Source organism: Monodelphis domestica, chromosome 7, assembly GCF_027887165.1.
Source record: "Monodelphis domestica isolate mMonDom1 chromosome 7, mMonDom1.pri, whole genome shotgun sequence".
NCBI classification, from domain to species: Eukaryota; Metazoa; Chordata; class Mammalia; order Didelphimorphia; family Didelphidae; genus Monodelphis; species Monodelphis domestica.
Window position 1 is genome coordinate 133,957,029 of NC_077233.1, and position 20,339 is coordinate 133,977,367.

Consider the following 20,339-nt stretch of genomic DNA (forward strand, 5'->3'; position numbering starts at 1 on the left):
TGTTGTTGCCCCTCCCTTATGACATCAATTCCTATATGTAGAGGCAGTCTTAAAAGCACTTTGAAATTAGTCAAATTCACAAATTTCATTTGTAATTCATGTTAACACTTTACAACTTGGAATGTATTTTCCCCTAAAAATATGACTTATTCCTAGGCCAGTCCCTGAATGTAGGCTTATTCCTACAAAAGAACAAGCAGCATAATAGACACATATATTGTTAGAAATGGAAGAGATCTTAGAAATAATTTAATCCAGTTCTCTTGTTTTCTAGAAAAGAAGGCTAAGGCACAGTGGATAGAAAACCACATTGCTAATTAAGGCAAGATAAAATTCAAACACAGATCTATGACCTATTAGTCCAGGGTTTTCTCGGTTTAAACAGGGGGTTTTATTTCTCATAAACTCTGTCAAAACTGGAGCCTTGGGGTAGAGAAGTATGGAATCTAGGGATTATAAAGGACCCAAAACTACATAGTCCAGGTCCTTCTTTTTAAAAATTAGGGATCTGAGGCTCTGAAGGATCAAAAGACTTGGCCAACTTCACACAGTTTGTGCCAAAGAGTAATATAGAGTATGATCTTCATGTATAATAATGTTTTAATTTATAAGTTCAGGAATCCATTTCCATTGTCTAAAGTCCTAGTGAGGGAATTAGACAACAAAAGAGGGAAATGACCAGCTATAAACCACTGTCAAATGACAGGAACATGTCTTGCTTGTCTTACAGTTTTCCCTTTACTCCAGTCCCTAAATCAACCAGATCTGAGGTTTTCTAACAGTTTTTGACTATAAGAAGCAAAGAGAAAAAGAGAGAATATAAAATGATTACCTCAAAGTCCCAGTCTTTCCCTTTTCTTTTTTTAACTAATACTAAAGGAAAAGTCTAGGACCGACATAAGTGATTGTGGTAGTTTTAAAAATTATGGTAAGATTAATTGGCATTTCAGGAAAATACTGAGACTTGGGTCTTAAATGCTGAATAACAGGAATGGGGCAGGCCTCTGGAGATAAGGAAAAAAGAACTAGGATGTGGGCATAACTAAAAAGCTTTTCTTATATTTTGCCTGGTATAAAACAAGGCTTATTAGTTGAGAGTTTCCCCAAAAAATCATTAATTAAAAGTATGTTTTACTGAAGTCCCCATTTGTGAAATAAAATTGCATTTGTGTATGTTGGCCAGAGTCCTGTTAGCTTTTTATTTACTTTGTTTACAAGTGTTTCTGGCCTTCCACCCTTTCCATAACTATAACCAGACGAGGTCATGTGGTGTTTATTGCCGAAGGGTGGTCATTATGATTTAGTAAAAATAGTTTCTTATTAACAGGAACTGAAATCTCAAACTGAAGGCTTTCCCCTTGTGAATGATGGTTAATGGCCCTGGCCCCAGCTCTGCAGCAGCCCAGGACAAGAACATTCTACAGTTCAGTTAGTCAGGGCATACCAGCTGTCATAGATCACATTTGTACAGAGCAATTTAAGTTTGCCATGCACCTTCCATACAGTAGGCCATCAGTCTTTCCTCAGACATAACTGAAAGTAAAAGTTTCCCCTAAGCCATGGCAAATCTCCTCTAGCTTCTTGTTCTAATAGCCCTAAACCCGGAGTGATTCCAGGACTCCCTAAAGAGACCCCACCAAACCTATTCTGGCCACGATCCATGTCAAGGCTGATCCTGAAATTGGAAGAGAACCCAATGGAAGGGTGGGTTTGGGGTCTTTGGGGAGTTTTTATTTTAGCACTGAGACCCTCCCACTATCTCAGTGACTCTCCAAGAACTGGCTACAGTCACAGCAGACCCTTAAAGAACAACTTTAATTCTAGCAGATTTGGGTCACCTGGCCCTCCCTGTTAAACTTCTCATGGGGCAACAGAAGTTGAGACAGCCTTAGCCTGTCTGTGTCTACCTGTATGTGTGTCTATCTCTCTCTTCTTTCCTTTGTTCTTATTCCTCTCCCATTCCTCCTCTTCCCCTCCCAATAGCAGGGAAGTAGCCAAACTGCCAACTCACATTTTAGTTCCCTTCCTAATTCTAATGTAAAAAGAACCATAATAGAAATACAAAGTATATAGTTCTTTCAATAAGTTTGGCAAATTGGCTCTCTGCAAAGACATTCTCTTCCTTCTGGTCCTAATTCTACATGTATTTGGGGGGACTGCTTAGGAGAGAACGACTAAAAACATAAACTTTTTATGGCCTTTGCAAAGGACTATGAGGTGGACAAAGAGGCAGAAGAAACTGCATCATGTAGAATGGCAGAAAGTGGATAACAGGTGGATCACCTGCCTTAAACAGTGGTGGCAAAGAATATATCATGTAAATCCTAAAGCGCCGTAGATAAGGACATCGAGGTAGCCTAGTGGCTAGAGCATCAGGCCTGAAATCTGGCCTCAGACACTTTCTAGCTTATGTGATCCTGAGCAAGTCGCTTAACCCCAAATGCTTCACCCTTCCCATTCTTCTTAGAATTGATACTTTGTATCAGAAGGTAAAAGTTTAAAAAATAGAAGTGCTATATAAATGTGAATCATTATTGTGGGGGTTAATATTGTTTTTATTACCACCTGTGTGATTTTAGGCAGCCACTTAATGGTTCTGGACCTTATTTTCCTCATGATATCTAAAGTGCCTTACAGATCTAGATCCCATGATCCGTTTCCAGGTCTGATGGTTTTAGTGGAGAGATAGCAAGGGATAAGCAAAAGAACATTCGGAAGATCAGTGAACCTGGTTTGTGTCCTATTCCTTCCCCTAGTCAGCTGTGTGGCCTGGGGAATGTCACTTCATCTCTTGGGGGTCTCTGTTTCCATCTCCATAAAGAGGTTGGAATGGATGATGTCCAAGATTCCCTTGAATTTAAATCATGATGACTCTATAATCTCACTGCCACCCTTCTCCTCGTCCATGCCCAACGCAGCCACTGAAGGTTCTGATGGAGGAATATGGCTGCGCTCAGAAGGACAGAAAGAATTCCAGTCCCTTCCCCACCCAAGAGAAAGGCAAAATGCACTTTCACTGCTGGCAAAAGAGCCTTACCCATTCGCCTCGGCTCTGTTTACAGGGATCTTCCACCAGGGGGCACTCAGCCATGCACTTACCAGAGCATAAAACATCTTTCCATTATCTTCTGAGCGTCCTTTCCTGATTTCCATAAACAATGGATGTAGGTGTGTGTTAATAACGCCAACAAATTCATCCAATTTTTCATGGGCATAGTACACTGAAATTCATAACCAAGAAAAAGCAATGTATTCCTCAAAACATCTTTCCCCTCCCAATCTTTCCCTCCACACCTCTGACGACAATGATTTCTCTAACTAGAAAGCACCTGCCACCTTTCAAAAAGTCTACAGTAAATAATACATTAATAAATGGTGGAGTTGGAAGACTAGATTTCTATTCAAACAAATGTCATCTCTTAGAAGCATCTTCTACAGGGATCCCAAACTGTGTCCCACCCACCCGCCCACCACTGCCTACCACCACCACTGCTGCTGAATGGAATTGGATATTTGATTATTGATGCTTTGATTATATTAGTTAATGACAACAGTACAGTTAAAGCGCTCAGACTTGTATTCCCCCATCATCCTCTACTCCCCAAAACAACAACAATAACAATTTATATAGTGCCTTAAGGATTGCAAAGCACTTTAAATGTTATCTCATTTGATCTTCATACCAACCCTACAAGAAAGGTGCTTTTTTAAAAATGGGTGTCCCCTTTGTCTCCCTCTTCCCAGCAGTCCTTTATGCGTGACCTTCTACCATGAGGATGTAAGCTCCTTCAGCGCAGGGGCTGTTTTGCTTGCCTTTATATGTGTATCTCCAATACTTTGCAGTGACTATAATATTGTAAGCACTTAATAAATGCTTTTCTTCCCCCTACCCCCAATACACAAGAGAGATTAAGTGACTTGGCCAGAGTCATTGTTAAGTATCTGAGTAAGGATTTGAACTCATATCCTCCTTCTTGTAAATCTAACTCTATCTACTACTTCACCAAACTGTTTCCAAGTTTGGGAAACTGAGTGCAGAGAGGAAATGGGGGAACTCTGAGATCTGAGGGAAGTTGGGGGAACTCTAAGATCGGAGAGAAATTGTCTAGGAACAGAGATGCAGGTACTAATGAACTACTATATACCCCCCGGACTTCACTATTGAACATAGTTAGCAGGGACGCTCATTTTGAAATTTGGAAATAACAAACATTTCTATAGCACCTATTATGTGCCTACCATGGTGCTAAGCACTTTACAAATATTCTCTCATTTAATCCTCACAAGCACCCTGAGAGATGTCCTGTGATTATCGTCCCTTCCCCCCAATAGATGAAGAAATCAAAGCAAAGTTAAGTGACTTGTCCAAGGTCATGGCTAGGAAGAGCCTGTGTGGAATGGGCTCAGGTCTTTCTGACTCCAGGCCCAGCACTCCATTCACTGTACCACCTAGTTGCTGACACAAATGTAGTTAGACAAAGTATTTGCCCTATAATTCAATTCAATTTGATTCAAGAAACATAAGTACTATGTACAAGTTAATCTGATAAGTGCTGGAGGTACAGAGATGGGTAAAAACAAAGAAACAAACAACCTCTAAACTCAGAGAGCTTTCACTCTAATAGAAGAGACACAAGAAGGACTCAAAATAAGGCAAAATATGATAGGAGCAATGGCAAGAGCCAAGCAAAGTGCCTTGGAAAATCTGAGGCCAGAAAAATCACCTTCAGCTAGAGCTGGACTGTTCATAGGCGTCTATGTGACTGGAGTAAGTGTAAGGTTGGTGGGAAGTCAAAGGAAAGGAAGGGAGATGGCATCTAGTTTTTTAAAAAGCCACTCGAAAGTGAAGGTACTGAACAGACCTCACAGATACCCTGCGCCTTATGCCAAGGGTCTCTAGGATCTAATTTTGTTGGGATAGGAATGGCTGCTTCACCTGGTACAAATCACAGCCCCTTCTAGAACACACGGAGTCCTCCTCCCTGGCTATGGTTCAAGATGTTTGTCATCTGGAGACCATCCCTGAAGGGACAAGCCTCTCCAAAATAAGCAAGTCCAACGAGTCAAGGGGAAGGCAATATGGTGTGATGGAAAGAATGTTGGAAGTGGGAGATGTCTGGGGTTAAATCCCATCTCTGCACCAGCTTGTGACTAAGAGAAAATCACTGAATGACTCTGTGCCTCATTTTCTTCATCTGAAAAATAAGGATAGCAATACCTAATAGGCCTGCGTTATGATTAAAATTCTCTGGAGATTGTATATTGATTTATAATTATTTATTAATAAAGGTTAGAGGGAGAGAGAGATCATGATCAGCTGGCCACCCTGATTCTCAGACACTTTACACACTGCTGCACAAATGACTGGTTTTGAGATGATCCAGTGTGTGCCAAGCATTAAATGCTCCAGAGAAGGGAGAGAGAGGGACAAGTGTCCAACAAGAGACAGCAGGCTTCGTGTGTCCCCTCTCTTATAAAGCCAGTTTTTGCCACTCCTCCTGGAACTCGGTGAGGATCCGAGTCCTGACTTCACTCAGGGGCTTCCGCCAGCACCCTTCTGTACACCAAGACACCAGCACGTCAAAGGGTGGGGCTGATACGGATCAGAGGCGGGTTTTCAAACAAAATAAGGGGTATGATTTATATTAAATTCACACAGTTGTAAGGATCAAATGAGAAAAGGTACATAAAATACTTTGTAAACCTTACAAAGCTGTCTAATTGTCCACATTATTATTATTCTTATGTGGAATGAGGGAAGGTTTTCTAGAAGAATGAAAACAGTAATTCACATTTAGATAGCAAGAGGCCATTTATGGAGGCATGGGACATTTTTTTAACCTTGTCTGCCTCAGTTTCCTCATCTATAAAATGAGCTGGAGAAGGAAATGGCAAGTGACTCGCCAAGAAACTTCCAAATGGAGTCTTGAGGAGTTGGACATAACTGAAAAAACTAAATGACAAAAAACCATATCACAACAACTCTGTGGGACAGGTAGAACTCATTATCCCTCCCTTAAAGATGAAAAAAACTGAGGGCCAGAAAAGTGAAGTCAACAAGCTCTTATTGCCAGGCGCATGTTAGGGAGATACAAAGAAGTGCCAAAGCAGTCCCCGCTATCAAGAGGCTCACAGTCTGACTGCAGAGATTATCATGCAAACAGCGATATACACAAGGCAAAGACAGAATAAGCGGGAGAGCATTTCAAAGGGAAAGCACCAAAATTAAGTCAGATCAGGAAGGGTTTTTTTGCAGAAAGTGGGTCTTTAGCTGAGATGTGAAGAAAGCCTGGGAGGCTAGAAGTTGGGAATGAGGAGGGAGAGCATTCCAGGCATGGACACAGCGAGGGAAAATGGCCAGAATTGGGAGACGGGATGTCCGAGGTAAAACAAGGCCAGTGTCATTGGATCAGAGTGTCCAGTGGGGCAGGAGAGGAGGAGGAAAAGAGAAGCAAAGTGTAAGAAGGCCAGAAGGGTGGGAAGAGTCAGAATGATTCAGGGCCAGGGGGCTCAGTGGAATGAGAGCCAGGTCTAGAGAGCGTTCAAATCTGACTTCAGATACTTCCTAGCTGGGTGACCCTGGACAAGTCACTTAACCCTCATTGCCTTGCCACCCTTCTGCCTTGGAACCAGTACACAGTATTGATTCTAAAATGGAAGGTAAGGGTGTTAAAAAAAAAAAGATGACAGGGCTTTAAAAGCCAGCAGAGACTTTTATTTTTGATCCTGGAGGTGACGGAGAACCACGGAAATGGAGTAAATAGGGAGGAAGGAGAGATGGGGAGAAGTGACATGGTCAGACTCACACTTTAGGAAGAGCCTGGCCTGAGTAATGATCTGAGGCAAGGAGCCCAAGCCGCAGGGGATGGCAAGCCCAAGGGTGAGGGGATCAAGACCTGCCCCAGGCTGGCAGCATCACAGGAGAGAAGGGGAGAGACTGAAGAGCTATGACAAGGCTACCCCTGGCAGGCCTTGGCATCAGGTGGCTTGGAAGGGAGGAGGAAGAGAAGTCAGGGAGGATGATGGTGCCCCAGACGATAACAAGGAACGGAGGAAGGAGGGAGGGTCTAGGGGGACAGAAAGCAAGTACAATTTGGGACATGTCGGGATTTGTTTGCATCTTCCCCATCTATGGGAAACTTGGTAAGGTACAAAAGATAGGACCTAGAGCGTCAGGCTTCCCTGGGAGAAGAAATGTGGGGTCTGTTCCTGTCCCATTTGGAAAAGCAGCTGAGCCTCAGCCGCTGCTCACAAAAATACTAGGAAATCTCTCACTGGCTCAGGCCCTTCATCGCTGGAGCAATTCGACCTTTTCAGCAGTAACGGTGTTTTATATGAAATGCATTTTTATATGAGTCTAAAGGAGGGCCTCCCCTACTCTACTGACTGACTTGGGGTGTGGTGAGAAAGGCAGCGGGCTGATGTAGAGATGTTCAGGTGCCGTTCCAATGATCACTAGCAGCCGCAGCAGCCCACGGCTTCTTATCTGACCAGATCAACTATCTTTCATCAAAGTTAAGAACCCAGGAGTGAAAAAAATAGCATAGAAAGTCTCCAAGTTAAATGTAATACAGTCCGTGTTCTATTATCTCATCACAAAATGGAGAAGCTTACAGTCTGAAGGCTGGAAGGTCCTGCAGAAGCCATCTAATCCAACTCCCTTCTCCCCCATTTTACAGATGAGTAAACTAAGGTCCCAAAGGTTTTTTAAGTGGCTTGCCCAAGGTCACACGGATAGTAAGGAACAGAGACCAGGCTCTCTGACTCCAGAGCCAAGGTTCTTCTAGCATAAGCCACGGAAGGTCCTGCCACTGAGAAGGCTTCAGGCAAAGGCTCTGTTTGGAGAGATTCATAACAGAAGAGCAGAAATGTGATGAATCTTTCAGCTACATCAACTCTTGCAGATCAGCCGGTATACCAAGGCACAGTGGGGCAACCATTTTCCCTGGTGGAGGGAGTAACTACAATGATGAAATCAGAAGTCCCCTGAGTCCTGAAATCCATGCTGGGAGTCTTCAGGTAGCCATAATAATAATAGTAACAACTCACTTATGTAATGCTTCAAGGTTTACCAAGAGCTTTATGTCTCCATGTATTCCTTACAACTCTAACAGAGAGGTACTAGTGTTCCTAGCCCATTTTACAGATGAGGAAACTAGAGTTCAGATCTCTGAAAGTGATTTTCCCAGGGTCACACAGCTAATAAGTGTCTGAGGTAGGATTCCAATCGAGGTCTTCCTGACTTCAAATCTAGCACTCTATCCACTAAGCAACATTGCCTCTTAGAGCACACTCTGTGAGGAGGATAGTGAACAACTATGAGCAAAAATAAAAATTCTAATCATCCCCAGGGCGATCCTTATTATAGCACTGTGGGATAATAGTAGCCATGAAGGAAAAACTAAATTATGTATAGTAGAGTCTATCTAGAAAGGGGGCATTTTCTTTTTTAAATAGGATGTTTAAAAGAGCAAACACCAATTATCTAGGAAATATCCTTATGTGAAACAGCTATTGCCCAGATAATAAAAATTCACATTTGCAAAGCTCTTTCATCCCAACTGCCCAATGAAGTAAATTATTTAAATATTCTTGATCTCCATTTTTCAGGTGATATAAAAGAAGCCCATTGAGCTCAAAGGACTTGCCTCTGTAGGGTCCCACAACCAGTAAATGGCAAAAGCAAGACCCACATCAATGCCCTCTGACCCCAGATTCAGTGTTGTTTCCACTGTAGCACCAGCTAAAAATGTGAGTTTACTATACAATGTTCTTTGGGGTCTACAAGACTTGGGAAATTCAGGTTCTGATAATACTTGATGTAATCTGATTGTGAATGTTATTCATGCCCCTCTGGTGTTTTAACACCAATAGAACCAACAACCTGATACACTAAAGTGTCTCAAAAAATAATTCAGTATATTCGGGATTAGAAGTAGATTCTGGCCTGTAGGCTATTAAGCAATTTATGTTAAATGTATGAAAGACAGATAGGATGTCCATTGACACCCTTCTCTCTGCTCCTATGTTTATAGACATAAACTAAAAAGGCAACCATTCATTTTTAGCTCATCTCAAAATCTTCCCCAGCTCCAACACAAGTCAATTTAGGATCTAGACAAGTAGTAGTTCTCATTTTTTTGGCCTCAAAATCCCTTTATTCTCTTAAAAATTATTGAAGACATCAAAAAGCTTTTTTTTTTTTAATGTGGGTTATACCTGTTAACACTTACCATATGAGAAATTAAAATACATTATGAAAATAGTTTTGACCTCATAGATCCTTGAAAGCATCTAGGGTTTGGAGGGGGAAGGATCCTTTCCTTCCAAAGTGGGGAAGGAAGACCCCACTTTGAGAGCTAAAGATCTAAATGAGTAGTGTCAAACTCAAACAGGTAACTTAGAAAACCACATATTAAATTATCTAAGTTGAATAGTATTTTTATTTTGTTAACAATTTCCCAATTAAATTTTAATTTGGCTCCAGCCTAATTCAGTAGTTTTATGGCTGCTTTGGTCCTCAGGCTATAATCTAGAGCTCTGATCTAGACCATGCCTGAACTTCACCTGATCATCCTTGTCCCTTCCCTGACTACTGTGTTGTCACCTTGGACCTAGCTAATTGCAATGGTGTCCCAGGATCTTTCTGCTTCCTGTTTCTCCTTTTCCAATCCATAAGGCACATTTACCACCATAATACCTAACAAACAAAGCTGAAACACCCTGGCATTCAAGGTCCTCTTCAGTCTCACCCAAACCTACTTTCTTAGCCTCCTACAACTCTACTAAGTGGACCTTAAGCCCCTGTGAAACTAATCCATTTATCATACCCCTTTCTTACCACAAGTATTCCCTCCACCCTTACCCACTGTTTCCTCTTCTTCAAGCTCCAACCAAAATCCTCCCTCCTTCACTGGGCTGGTCAGCACTGGCTTGATTCAGTGCCTTCTCTATGCCCCTAAGATGCTTGTACATTCAACTTATATGGCATCTAATCTATTGTAATTTATCTTCTCCATCAGACTGACATTTCTAGGGAGCAGGGACTATATCTTAAACCTCTAGCACAAAATGCTCAAAATATCATTGCCTTGTACACAGTAGGTGTTCTATAAATGTCTGATTTATTGAATGAAAAGAGATTTTAAGTAAGCGGTACAGATCAATACACTAAGTATCTACCTGCAACATAAATCCTACCCCATCTACTCCTCTTTAGGCAGACACGTCATTGACAGAAAATGAAAGACTGAATTTTCCACTGAAAACACTCTTGCCAGAATTCATTCAGAAAAAAAAAAAACATATAGTCTGTGGGTGGATGAAAAATATTCTAATGTATTGGACTTTCCAAAGATCTAGTATGTCTAGTCACAAGACAAGAGTTATTATCTCTATTTTCCTCTCTCTAGTCTGTTCTTTTATATCAAACCAACCCCAATTCCTGACCCATGAATGCTTTCTCTGTCCTTTAGTAAAAAATTACTGAAATTATTGGTACAATCAACTTTTTTCCAGACTTACTCCCTTTTATACTTTTCTCAATATGTAGCACTCTCTCTCTCCTCAACTCTTGGCACTTTTCTCCCTCTCCCATCTCTTTATTTAATCTCTCCTATTCTCAGTGGTCAAGAATTATCTTGACTCTGAGTCTCATTTTCTCATGAATACACATGGCAGGATTGTAGTTTGTCTTGCGTGAAACTATATAAATGTGAGTTATACTTATCAAATGAGATAATACTTAAAATGCTCGATCTACTATAAATTACTTTAGAATCTGGTGTTACTAGGATCATTACAAGAAATTTTCTGTATGTACTCACTCTATTGCTCTTTCAAGTCTGTGTTTTATTTGACTATTTAAAAATATGATTCTCCTTTGCTCCAATCCCTCACAAAAAAAAACCTTGCCTTTCTGAGTCCACACTAGTATGCATGAACACTTTTTGGAACCACAGTTAAATTCTGTGAGGTAAAGATTGTATCACAAAGAGGCAGCAAAATTCTGAAGAAATTCAGTTCTTAGTCTCTCATCTCAGTGCTACCACTGAATTGCAGTATGACTAGAGAATCTGAATGTGCAGCCCAGTAATGTTTGATGTTAGCCACACCTTACACTATCCCACTCCCTAGTAAAGTTTTATCTCTGAAACTCTGCTCATTGGTAAAATCAGGACTGCAATAACTGTCTCTTCCAATCTTACTTTACTGATAGAATAGATTCAATAACAGGTGTAAAACATTAATTACTAACTTAGGAGATCAAATCAGGGAAAAATCACTCTTGGCTAGATTCAGAGAAGGCCTCCTGGAAGAGGGAACATGAGAGCTGGGCCTGGAGGGAAAGCTGGGATGTCAGTGGATGGAGATAAGGTAAACAGTGTGCATATCTTATCTCCTTCCTCACAATTCAAGTTCCTGAAGAGCAAGGCCCATGTTTTATTCATCTTTGTATCTGCTCCAGAATCTAGGGCAGTACAATGCATTTAATTATGATGTTTAACAAATGAGTACTGACTATGTGAATTCTATCAGGGAATAGAGCACTGGACTCCAAGGCAGGAAGCTGTTATTGTTTGTTGAGTCATTTTTAGGTACATCTGACTCTTTCTGACCCATTAAGCATTTTCTTGGCAAAGATACCAGAGTGATTTGTGGTCTGCCCTTTCCTTCTCCAGTTCATTTTACAGATGGGGTTAATGACTTGCCTGGGGTTGCCAGCTAGTAAATATCCCAAAACTGAACCTAGGAAGATGAGTCTTCCTAACTCTAGGCCAGCTGCTACATCCATTGTGCCATCTAGCTGCCCTGAAGACAAGAAGACATGAGTTTAAATCTAGCCTCTGGTGACCTTTGGCAAGTCATTTCACCTCTGCCTGGCTCAGTTTCCTCATTTATAAAAGGAGGATAATAATAGCACCAGCCTCATAAGATCAATATGAGGGTTGTGAGATAACACTTTGCAAATCTTGTAGTGTTATGCAAATGTTATCTATTACTATTACTATACTTGCATCAAACTATAGGAGAAGGAATCTCACATAAAAATGTTTATTAAGCATGAGGATATACAGAGCACTATGCTAGGCCTGCAGGAGACTTAGAGTTTAGGTACCATCTGGCCCTTTCCCTGATGTAGTATCAAATATTAGATGTGATGTAATAGTGTTCATTGAAACTCATTTTAGTCACTTTGTTTTTGAAAAATGCCACCAGACACCAATGGTCTGTGTAATTTCTCTCTGACTGTTCAGTTACAGAAAGTGGTACCCAGTCATAGAATGGATTGTACAGGCCTTGACTTTTTAACACCCAGTATGTATATCCCACGTAAAAGAAAGGGCAACGATCAGGGCCTGGAGTTAGAGTTGGACTCAAATCTGGCCTCAGACACTTTCTTTCATATTTCCTCTCAGTCTCTAATGAACTCTTTCCCTTGGTGATGCCATCAGCTCCCATGGATTCCACCACTCTTTCTATGCAGATGATCCTCAGATTGATTGATTTATCCAGCCCTAATTTCTCTCCTGACCTTGAGTCTCACACTCCAACCTCCCCTTACATGTATCAAACTAGATGTCTCGTAGACATCTCATAAACCCCAAACTGAATTCATCTTTGCTCCCAAACTCTCTCCTCTTCCTCACTTCCCTGTTACTGCCCAGGGGATAGTCATCCACCCAGTCACTCAGGCTTGCAAACTAGATGTCATCCTGGACACCTCACTCTCTCTCATTCTCCCAAATCCAATCCACCACTGAAGCCTGTCAGTTTTACCTTCATAACATCTCTAGTATCTGCCCTTCTCTCCTCTGACAGGCCATCAGCTTTTTGGGGGCCCCTATCACTTCTAATTCTCTGGCTGGTCTCCCCACCTTAAGTCCCTCCTCATTCCAGCCTACCTTCCACTTTACTATCCAAGTGTCTTCCCTAAAAGCAACTGTGGTCATGTCAGTCCCGTCTCAATCAACCCCAGTAGCTCCTTACTTACTTACTTACTCTAGCATCAAATATAAAATCTGTTTGGATTTTTTTTTTAATTTGGTCAATTTCAATCGACCAATTCCTTGGTTACAAAATTCTATTCCTCCCTCCTTTCCCCCCCACCCCTCCCCCCGCCCTTCCCATAGCCGATGAACAATTCCACTGGGTATTACATGTGTCCTTGATCAGAACCTATTTCCATGCTGTTGGTGTTTGCACTAGGATGTTCCTTTAGTGTCTATATCCCCAATCATATCCCCCTCAACCCATGTATTCAAGCAGTTGTTTTTCTTCTGTGTTTCTACTCCCACAGTTTTTTCTCTGAATGTGGATAGTGTTCTTTCTCATAGATCCCTCCTGGTTATTCATTATCACTGCATTGCCACTAATGGAGAAGTCCATTACATTCAATTGTACCACAGTGTATCAGTCTCTGTGTACAATGTTTTCCTGGTTCTGCTCTTTTCACTCTGCATCAGTTCCTGGAGGTTTTTCCAGTTCACATGGAATTCCTCCAGTTCATTACTCCTTTGAGCACAACAGTATTCCATCACCAACATATACCACAATTTGTTCAGCCATTTCCCAATCAGAGGGCATCCCCTCATTTTCCAATTTTTTGCCACCACAAAGAGCACAGCTATGAATATTCTTGTACATGTATTTTTCCTTATTATCTCTTTGAGGTTTTTGTTTGGATTTTAAAGCCCTTGCTTAGGCTTCCAGTACTTTTTACACTATACTTACTCTTCCGGTTCATCCCCACCCCCCACCCCCACCCCACCCCCTATGGGTCACAAGGCCCCCTTATTATTCTATAGATAAGGCACTCCATCTCCTAACACCAAGCATTTTCTCCATCTGCCCCTTTGCCTGAAACTCTTCCCCCTCCTTGTCTTTGCCTCCTAGTTTCCTTGGCCTCCTGTAAGTTTAAGCAAAGTTCCACCTTCTACAAGAAGTTTTTCCTGGTTTCCTCCTTAATCTTAATGCTTTATCCCTGGGATTATCTCCAATTTATTCTGTCTACAACCAGTTTGCACATAGCTGTTTGCATGTTGTTGTTTCCCCCATGAGACTGAGAGCTCCTTGAGGGTAAGGGCTGATTTTTTCTGTTCCTTTGTATGCTCAGCACAGTACCTGGCACTGAGTAGACACTTATTAAAAGCTTGTTGACTGAAGAGATCCATAATAAACAAAATTACAGAGTACATAATTCCCCCAATTCCGAGCAAAGGCCCTTGTAGCTAATGGGATTCACAAATGTTTACTGAATGAATCATAATGAAGCCAAAGATGAAAAGCCCAATGAAACATCTAAAACCAGCCCCACATGATAGCCAGCCCTGCACACTTAGAATGAAGACAAGAAGAATGCCCAAGCACAAGGAAAAGAGCTCATTGCCCAAAATCTTGGGAGAGCATGGACAATGGTTTACTTAGCCCAAAATGCCTTTTAGGCAGCTGGTAATATTAACAAAATGGGCCTCCAAGGTATTGAAATAGCCAGACACCCCAGTAAATAAGGCAGGGACTTGTCTGCTCTTTGAGGGAAAGAAATCAGTTCCCCTTGGAGAAACTCTAGACTGTGCCTCTTAGTCCTAGGAAGATCAGTTTGCTTTTGAGCTGAGAGCCTATAGATCAAGGAGGCTCAGAGTAATTTCTGGCTACTGAGACATTTCCAAATTAGGTAGGACAAGCAAGAGATTTTTATTTTTAGAATTTTAAGTCAGGAGAAGCAACAGCAAGAAGCAAGATGACCCTCCTCCCCCAAGGGAGAGTGTCCACTTATGGTGATGGAAACCACATCACAGTACTAAATGCCAGAGGAGGCAGAATGAATAATGATGCAGGAATAGCCCTGCCTCAGGTTTGGGAGATCTGAATCTGGCCCCACTTCTGACCTTCTTTATTCAATATCTATCCATTTACTAATTCAACATTTGTTAAATATCTATTGTATCTAAGATACTATGCTCCACACTGGGGGTCCAGAAACATAATACAGATACCCTAATTCAAGGAGTTTAATGGGGAATGGTGGATGACTACAGCAACATAATCCCAATCATTGTATTTTGTGCAGTGATTCTTTTTTTAAATCATTTTTCATCTAAGTAGTAAGCAGGACTCTATTGTCTTTTCATCTCATACTACAATTAAAAGCAATAAATTCAAAAAATCATTTTTCCCCCAAGTGTGGTTTCTTTTATATTTGACTTGGTAATTGTATAACATCATAGATATTAATACATTTCAGGCCTTAAGTATTAAGGAAAGTAAAATTTCTTTAGGATATTTGTCAGGATTTTCATGTTTTTACTTTGTTCCTTTAAGGAAGGATTACTGAAGGGGAATGAGAAACTTAATGCTGCATACATACAAAGTGAGCTGTAGGAGCCATTTGACATTTTACTTACTCTGCTACCTAGTTTGTTACAGCATTTAAATATGCATTTGAATTTTCCTCTGATTAAAATCTGTAGTATTTTCAGTATCATATTTGATTCTTTAGGTTGTGATTTCCAACTTGATGTGTTAATATATTAAGCACCTATTATACCAGTAATTCATCAGCAAAACCAGAAGCTTGCACTAGAGGATCTCAACACTCCCTGCCACCTCTGAACTCTTAGGATCTTATAAACAGAAAGGGAAGCAAAGAGTAGTAAAAAGGATAGGTCTGGGAAAAGGAGATATGGGGAGGAGAAAGGGATTCTGACAAGCCTTCTAGGTGGAGCCAGTACTCAAGTTTGGATTTAAAGGAAAGGCAGGACATCAACAAACAGATGGAGGAGAAATGGTTCAAGCAAAAGTTTAGATTCAGTATAAAGTAGGGCAAGAATGGAGGGTCCAGGGTGGCCGGAAAACAGTAATAATATTAATACTAATAAAGTTGCAAAGGTAGACAGAAGACAGATGGTAGAGAACCAGAAAAGTCAGTGAAAAGAGTTTATATTTTATTTGGAAGGTAATGGAAAGCCATTGAAGGTCTCTGAGTTGAGAAATGTCATACTCAGCATGACAATAAGAGGATAATTCAAGTGGTCAGGACTACTACACCAATTATTAGGCTATTACAATAGTCTAGGCAAGAGAAGATAAGGGCCTAAGTAGGTGGTTGCAGTGAAAATTGAGATTAGGAACTAGATGCAAGGTAATAGTGGAGATAGAATTACAGGATTTAGCAAATGACAGAAGGGGGAGGTAGAAGAATTAAAAACTGTAATCCTGGGTCTCAATCATGGTGGTACCATTAATAGAAATAGAAAAAGGAAAGTAGGGATTTTTAATCTGGGATCCATGAATTTTTAAAGTACTTTAATAACTATGTTTCAGTATAATTGCTTTTTTATAATCTTGAGTATTTTATGTTATACATTTTAAAACACTATTCTGAGAAGAGATCCATAGACTTCACCAGACTGCCAAAGAGATCCATGATACAAAAAAGGTTGAGAATTCCCTGAGTTGGAGAATGATGGAAAACAATATGAAAAGAATTTTACATATCTTTTCTCATCTGATACTCACAACAACCCTGTGTGATTAGATGCTTGGATTATCCTCATTTTGCATACAGTAAAACTAAGATTTAGGACATGAAGTGACTTGTTCAGGGTCACACAACCAGTAAGTGTCTGAAATAGAATTAAAATCAAGTCTTCCTGACTTCAAGATCAAAGCTCTAGCTCCTATGACAAATTGTCTCTTTACATAACAACTGAAGAAGATAATCAGTTTGGTTTAGATATGATAAGTCTGGGGTACTGGCAGATCATCCAAGTGGAGTTATCCAGGAGTTAGTCTGGATATATCTCTGGAGTTCTGGGACAAGTTTGGAAATGGGATCATTCATTTGAGACCCATCAGCAGAGAACTGATAACTGAACCCATGGGAATGAAATCACCAATAAAAACCAAGGACAGACCCTAGGTGACATCCATGTTTTATGGATGGAAGAAAATAAGGAACCAACAAAGAGAGAAGTGGTCAGAAATTTGGGGAGAGTCATGAATGCACTCTCATAAAAGCAAAGGGAGCAGAGAGGAATCAGGAAAAAAATCAAATGCTACAAAGAAAACAAGGGGGAGAAAAAAAGAAGAGATCATTGCATTAGGCATTAAGGAGTTCCTAAGAGACATTGGAGGTTTTTAAAGTAGAATGGTGGGCAGAGATGCTAGAGTGCAAGGTGTTGTGGAGGAAGAAGACAGAAGATAGACTTCAGGGAGGAAAGAGTAGGTGGTGAGATGAGGAGGGAAGTACCGAATACTCTTTTGAGAAGTTTGCTGGTAAAGAAGAGAGAAATAAGGTAATAGTTTAGGAACGTAGCAGGGTTGAGGGACAGTCATTTAGGTAAGAAGATCTGACCATGTTTGTAGCTGAGAAGGAAGACCTAGGATAATTCACATATCCAACAAATATAAATTTAGTTTGCTGTTGTTGTTCATTCATCCGTTGTGTCCAAATCTCCATGACCCCTTTTAGGGGTTTCTTGGCAAAGATACTGGCATGATTTGCCATTTCCTTCTCCAGCTCATTTTACAGATGAAGTTATAAGGTTAAATGACTTGTCCATGGTCACACAGCTAAGAAGTATCTGAGACCAGACTCCACGTCTGATGCTTTAGACACTGTGCCACCTTGCTGCCCTATAAACATAAAAACAACTTCAAACGAGGCTCTACAGCATTAAAGGTTACCAATGTTTCCTTATGGTACCTAGATGAAATGGGGTTCCCATAGAAATGAAATGCCAGTCGAGTGCAAATTCTAGTAGTTTCTACCAAGCCTGAAAGGCTTTCAGTAAAGATCCTACTTACAACACACTGTATAAAATACAGCAATTGTAAAAGTTGTAAGAAGGTTGCAATCTGCTTGACTGGAAGGAATACCTACATTCTCCCTCAAAAAATCAGAGATCCATTTGAAAGGTACTATTGCTGCTCATTAAGGGATACAAAGATAGTAGAGCAGAGTGGGGAGAATTCACTTACTCTCTGTTATGTTCAACAAAACACATTACTTCTGAGAGTTACGAAAATTCTGTGACCCAAACTGATTCCATTTTATAAAAACTGACTCCATCTTAACGCTTAAGTTTCATTTTTCTGTAAATCCACCTGCTTGCTAATCATGAAATTTGAATGACATCTGGAAAGTCTATCTACTCACTTTCTCTCTCCCAATTACCAAAATTCACTCTCATCTCCCTTTCAACTCAGAAAGTTCCTAATCTCTCCTCCAATTAAAAATCAGATTACCTAACCTTGTATCCCAAATTATATCTTCTTGTTTGCTTTTAATGCATAAAAATCTGTGTTCCTTCTATAGTCAAGGCCCAGTGCCCACTGAGGGACCTTGGTCCCAACTTGTTTTGCAATTAGCATGCATTACTTAATAAATTGACATACTGAGAAGCTTGAACCTTTCTGTTATTTAAGATTTCACCCATCATGGTTTTGGTGAATCCACTCAGGTCAAGACAAGACTCAGAACCCCCAGAGAGGCTTTCAGAAAAACTCCCTAGAGCAATAAGGGGCTTCTTTGAGAAAAATTGCTCCAGAGGTCAGATTTTTCCCCCCCTCAATCTCAAATTCTTCCCAGCTTAAGTAAAGTTTACCTCCATACTGCTGGGGATTATTTATCCTGCTGAAAAAGAGAGAATTCCTTTAAGGAAATGACAGGTTCCAATAATAGTAATATAAGGAAGGATTCTCCTTGAAAAAAATTTCTTTTGGTTCAGGACCCAGGGAAAAGCATGCAAAATTAAACTGCAAGAGATTAATAGAGTTTGGACTCAATTTGGCACTCTTGATTACATTAAAGAAATTAAGACTGGTTTAAAGTATATAAAAATCCAAATGGGTCCCAAATTTCACCTGAAGAAAGGATTTTCAATTACTAAATTTTTAGAAAATTGTATGCACTAAGCTTTTCTGTGATATATTGTCTGTGTTTTTATGTCTCCATAAGATGCAGGAAAGTCTTTGTTTAGTGTCCTGTTAAGTGTTATTTATAGATTCTGCTTCCTTGAAAGATTTCTAAAGGTAAAAAAGCTGCCAGCCATAAAGACCACTATAAAAAGCTTAAGTCCAGGGAACAGCAAGGTGGCTCAGTGGATTGAGAACCAGGCCCACAGACCGGATGTTCTGAGTTCAAATTTGACCTCAGACACTTACCCACCATTTTGGCCCTAGACAAGCCACTTGACCTCCATTGCCTAGACCTTACCACTCTTCTGCCTTGGAACCAATACATAGTAAGGTAAGGGTTTAAAAAAGAAAAAAGCTACAGCCCAAGAGTTTAGAATGTTAGGGAAAGTTAATGAAGTTTCATTCATTCATATTTGTAACACTATTCCCAGATTTCTGTAATCTAATACTAAACTCTCTATCCCAGTGGGTTCAGTAGTTTTTTAAATTCATGTTTGACTGTGTGACCCCATTTGGAGTTTGTTTTCTTGGCAAAAATACTGGACTGGTTCCAACTCATTTTATAGATAAGGACACTGAGGAAAACAGCATTAAATGACTTAGCTGGAGTCACAGAATGATTAAGTGTCTAAGGATGAATTTGAACACAGGTCTTTCTAACTATAGGCCCAGTACTCTATCCACTGTGCCACCTAGCTGCCCTCTATAACAATAAGCAGAACTAACTCCCACTTACACTTTCAGCAGGAAATTAATTTAAAAAAAAAAACAGGGGCAACTAGGTGGCTCAGTAGATGGAGAGTCAGGCCTAGAAACTGGGCATCCTAGGTTCAAATGTGGACTCAGACACATCCTAGCTGTGCCACCCTGGGCAAGACACTTAACCTCCATTAACTAGCCTTTACCACTCTTCTACCTTGGAACCAATACTTGGGATCAATTCTAAGACAGAAAGTAAGGGTTTTAAAAAAATCCTGCAAGATATTCTCTCTTGTCATTTCAGCCCTGGTCAGGGTTACAGAGATAACATCAGATAATTAGGTACAAGAAAACTTTTTCCTGGTTTGTGGAAATTTGTGGCATTATAAATGAATTAGTCTAAATTTATAAAATATAAACATGAAATGTTATATCTTTACTGCAATGTAATATCTTTGACGTAAATTCCAAATAATGATAACTGCTAAAGCACAGCTTGAATTTAAGCATCTCTCTCCCCTTTCTGTAGTGAAGGATTTGAATTTGGAGAAGAGGCCTGAAATGGGTTGATTTCATTTCGGAAATTAAATTTGAGGCAAGTACTGAATTTATTCCCTTTTCTTTTTGATATCTGATAAGGTATTTAGCAAAAGTTTAACAAATGCTAAAATATCTTGGTGTGTTTAGGGATACTATTCTGTAGAATGGGTTTTAAGAAA

At 40.3% G+C, this 20,339-nt stretch overlaps 1 protein-coding gene across 2 annotated transcripts in view; it reads right to left on the reverse strand.

Moving 5' to 3' along the window:
• Positions 1–20,339, reverse strand: part of NSMCE1 (NSE1 homolog, SMC5-SMC6 complex component) — a 65,805-nt gene that overhangs the window by 14,105 nt on the left and 31,361 nt on the right. For both annotated transcript variants that reach the window (XM_001370097.4, XM_007499487.3), the window contains exon 3: positions 3,100–3,221. In XM_001370097.4, coding sequence (XP_001370134.1) covers positions 3,100–3,221 — 122 coding nt within the window. The remainder of the gene's footprint in view (positions 1–3,099; positions 3,222–20,339) is intronic.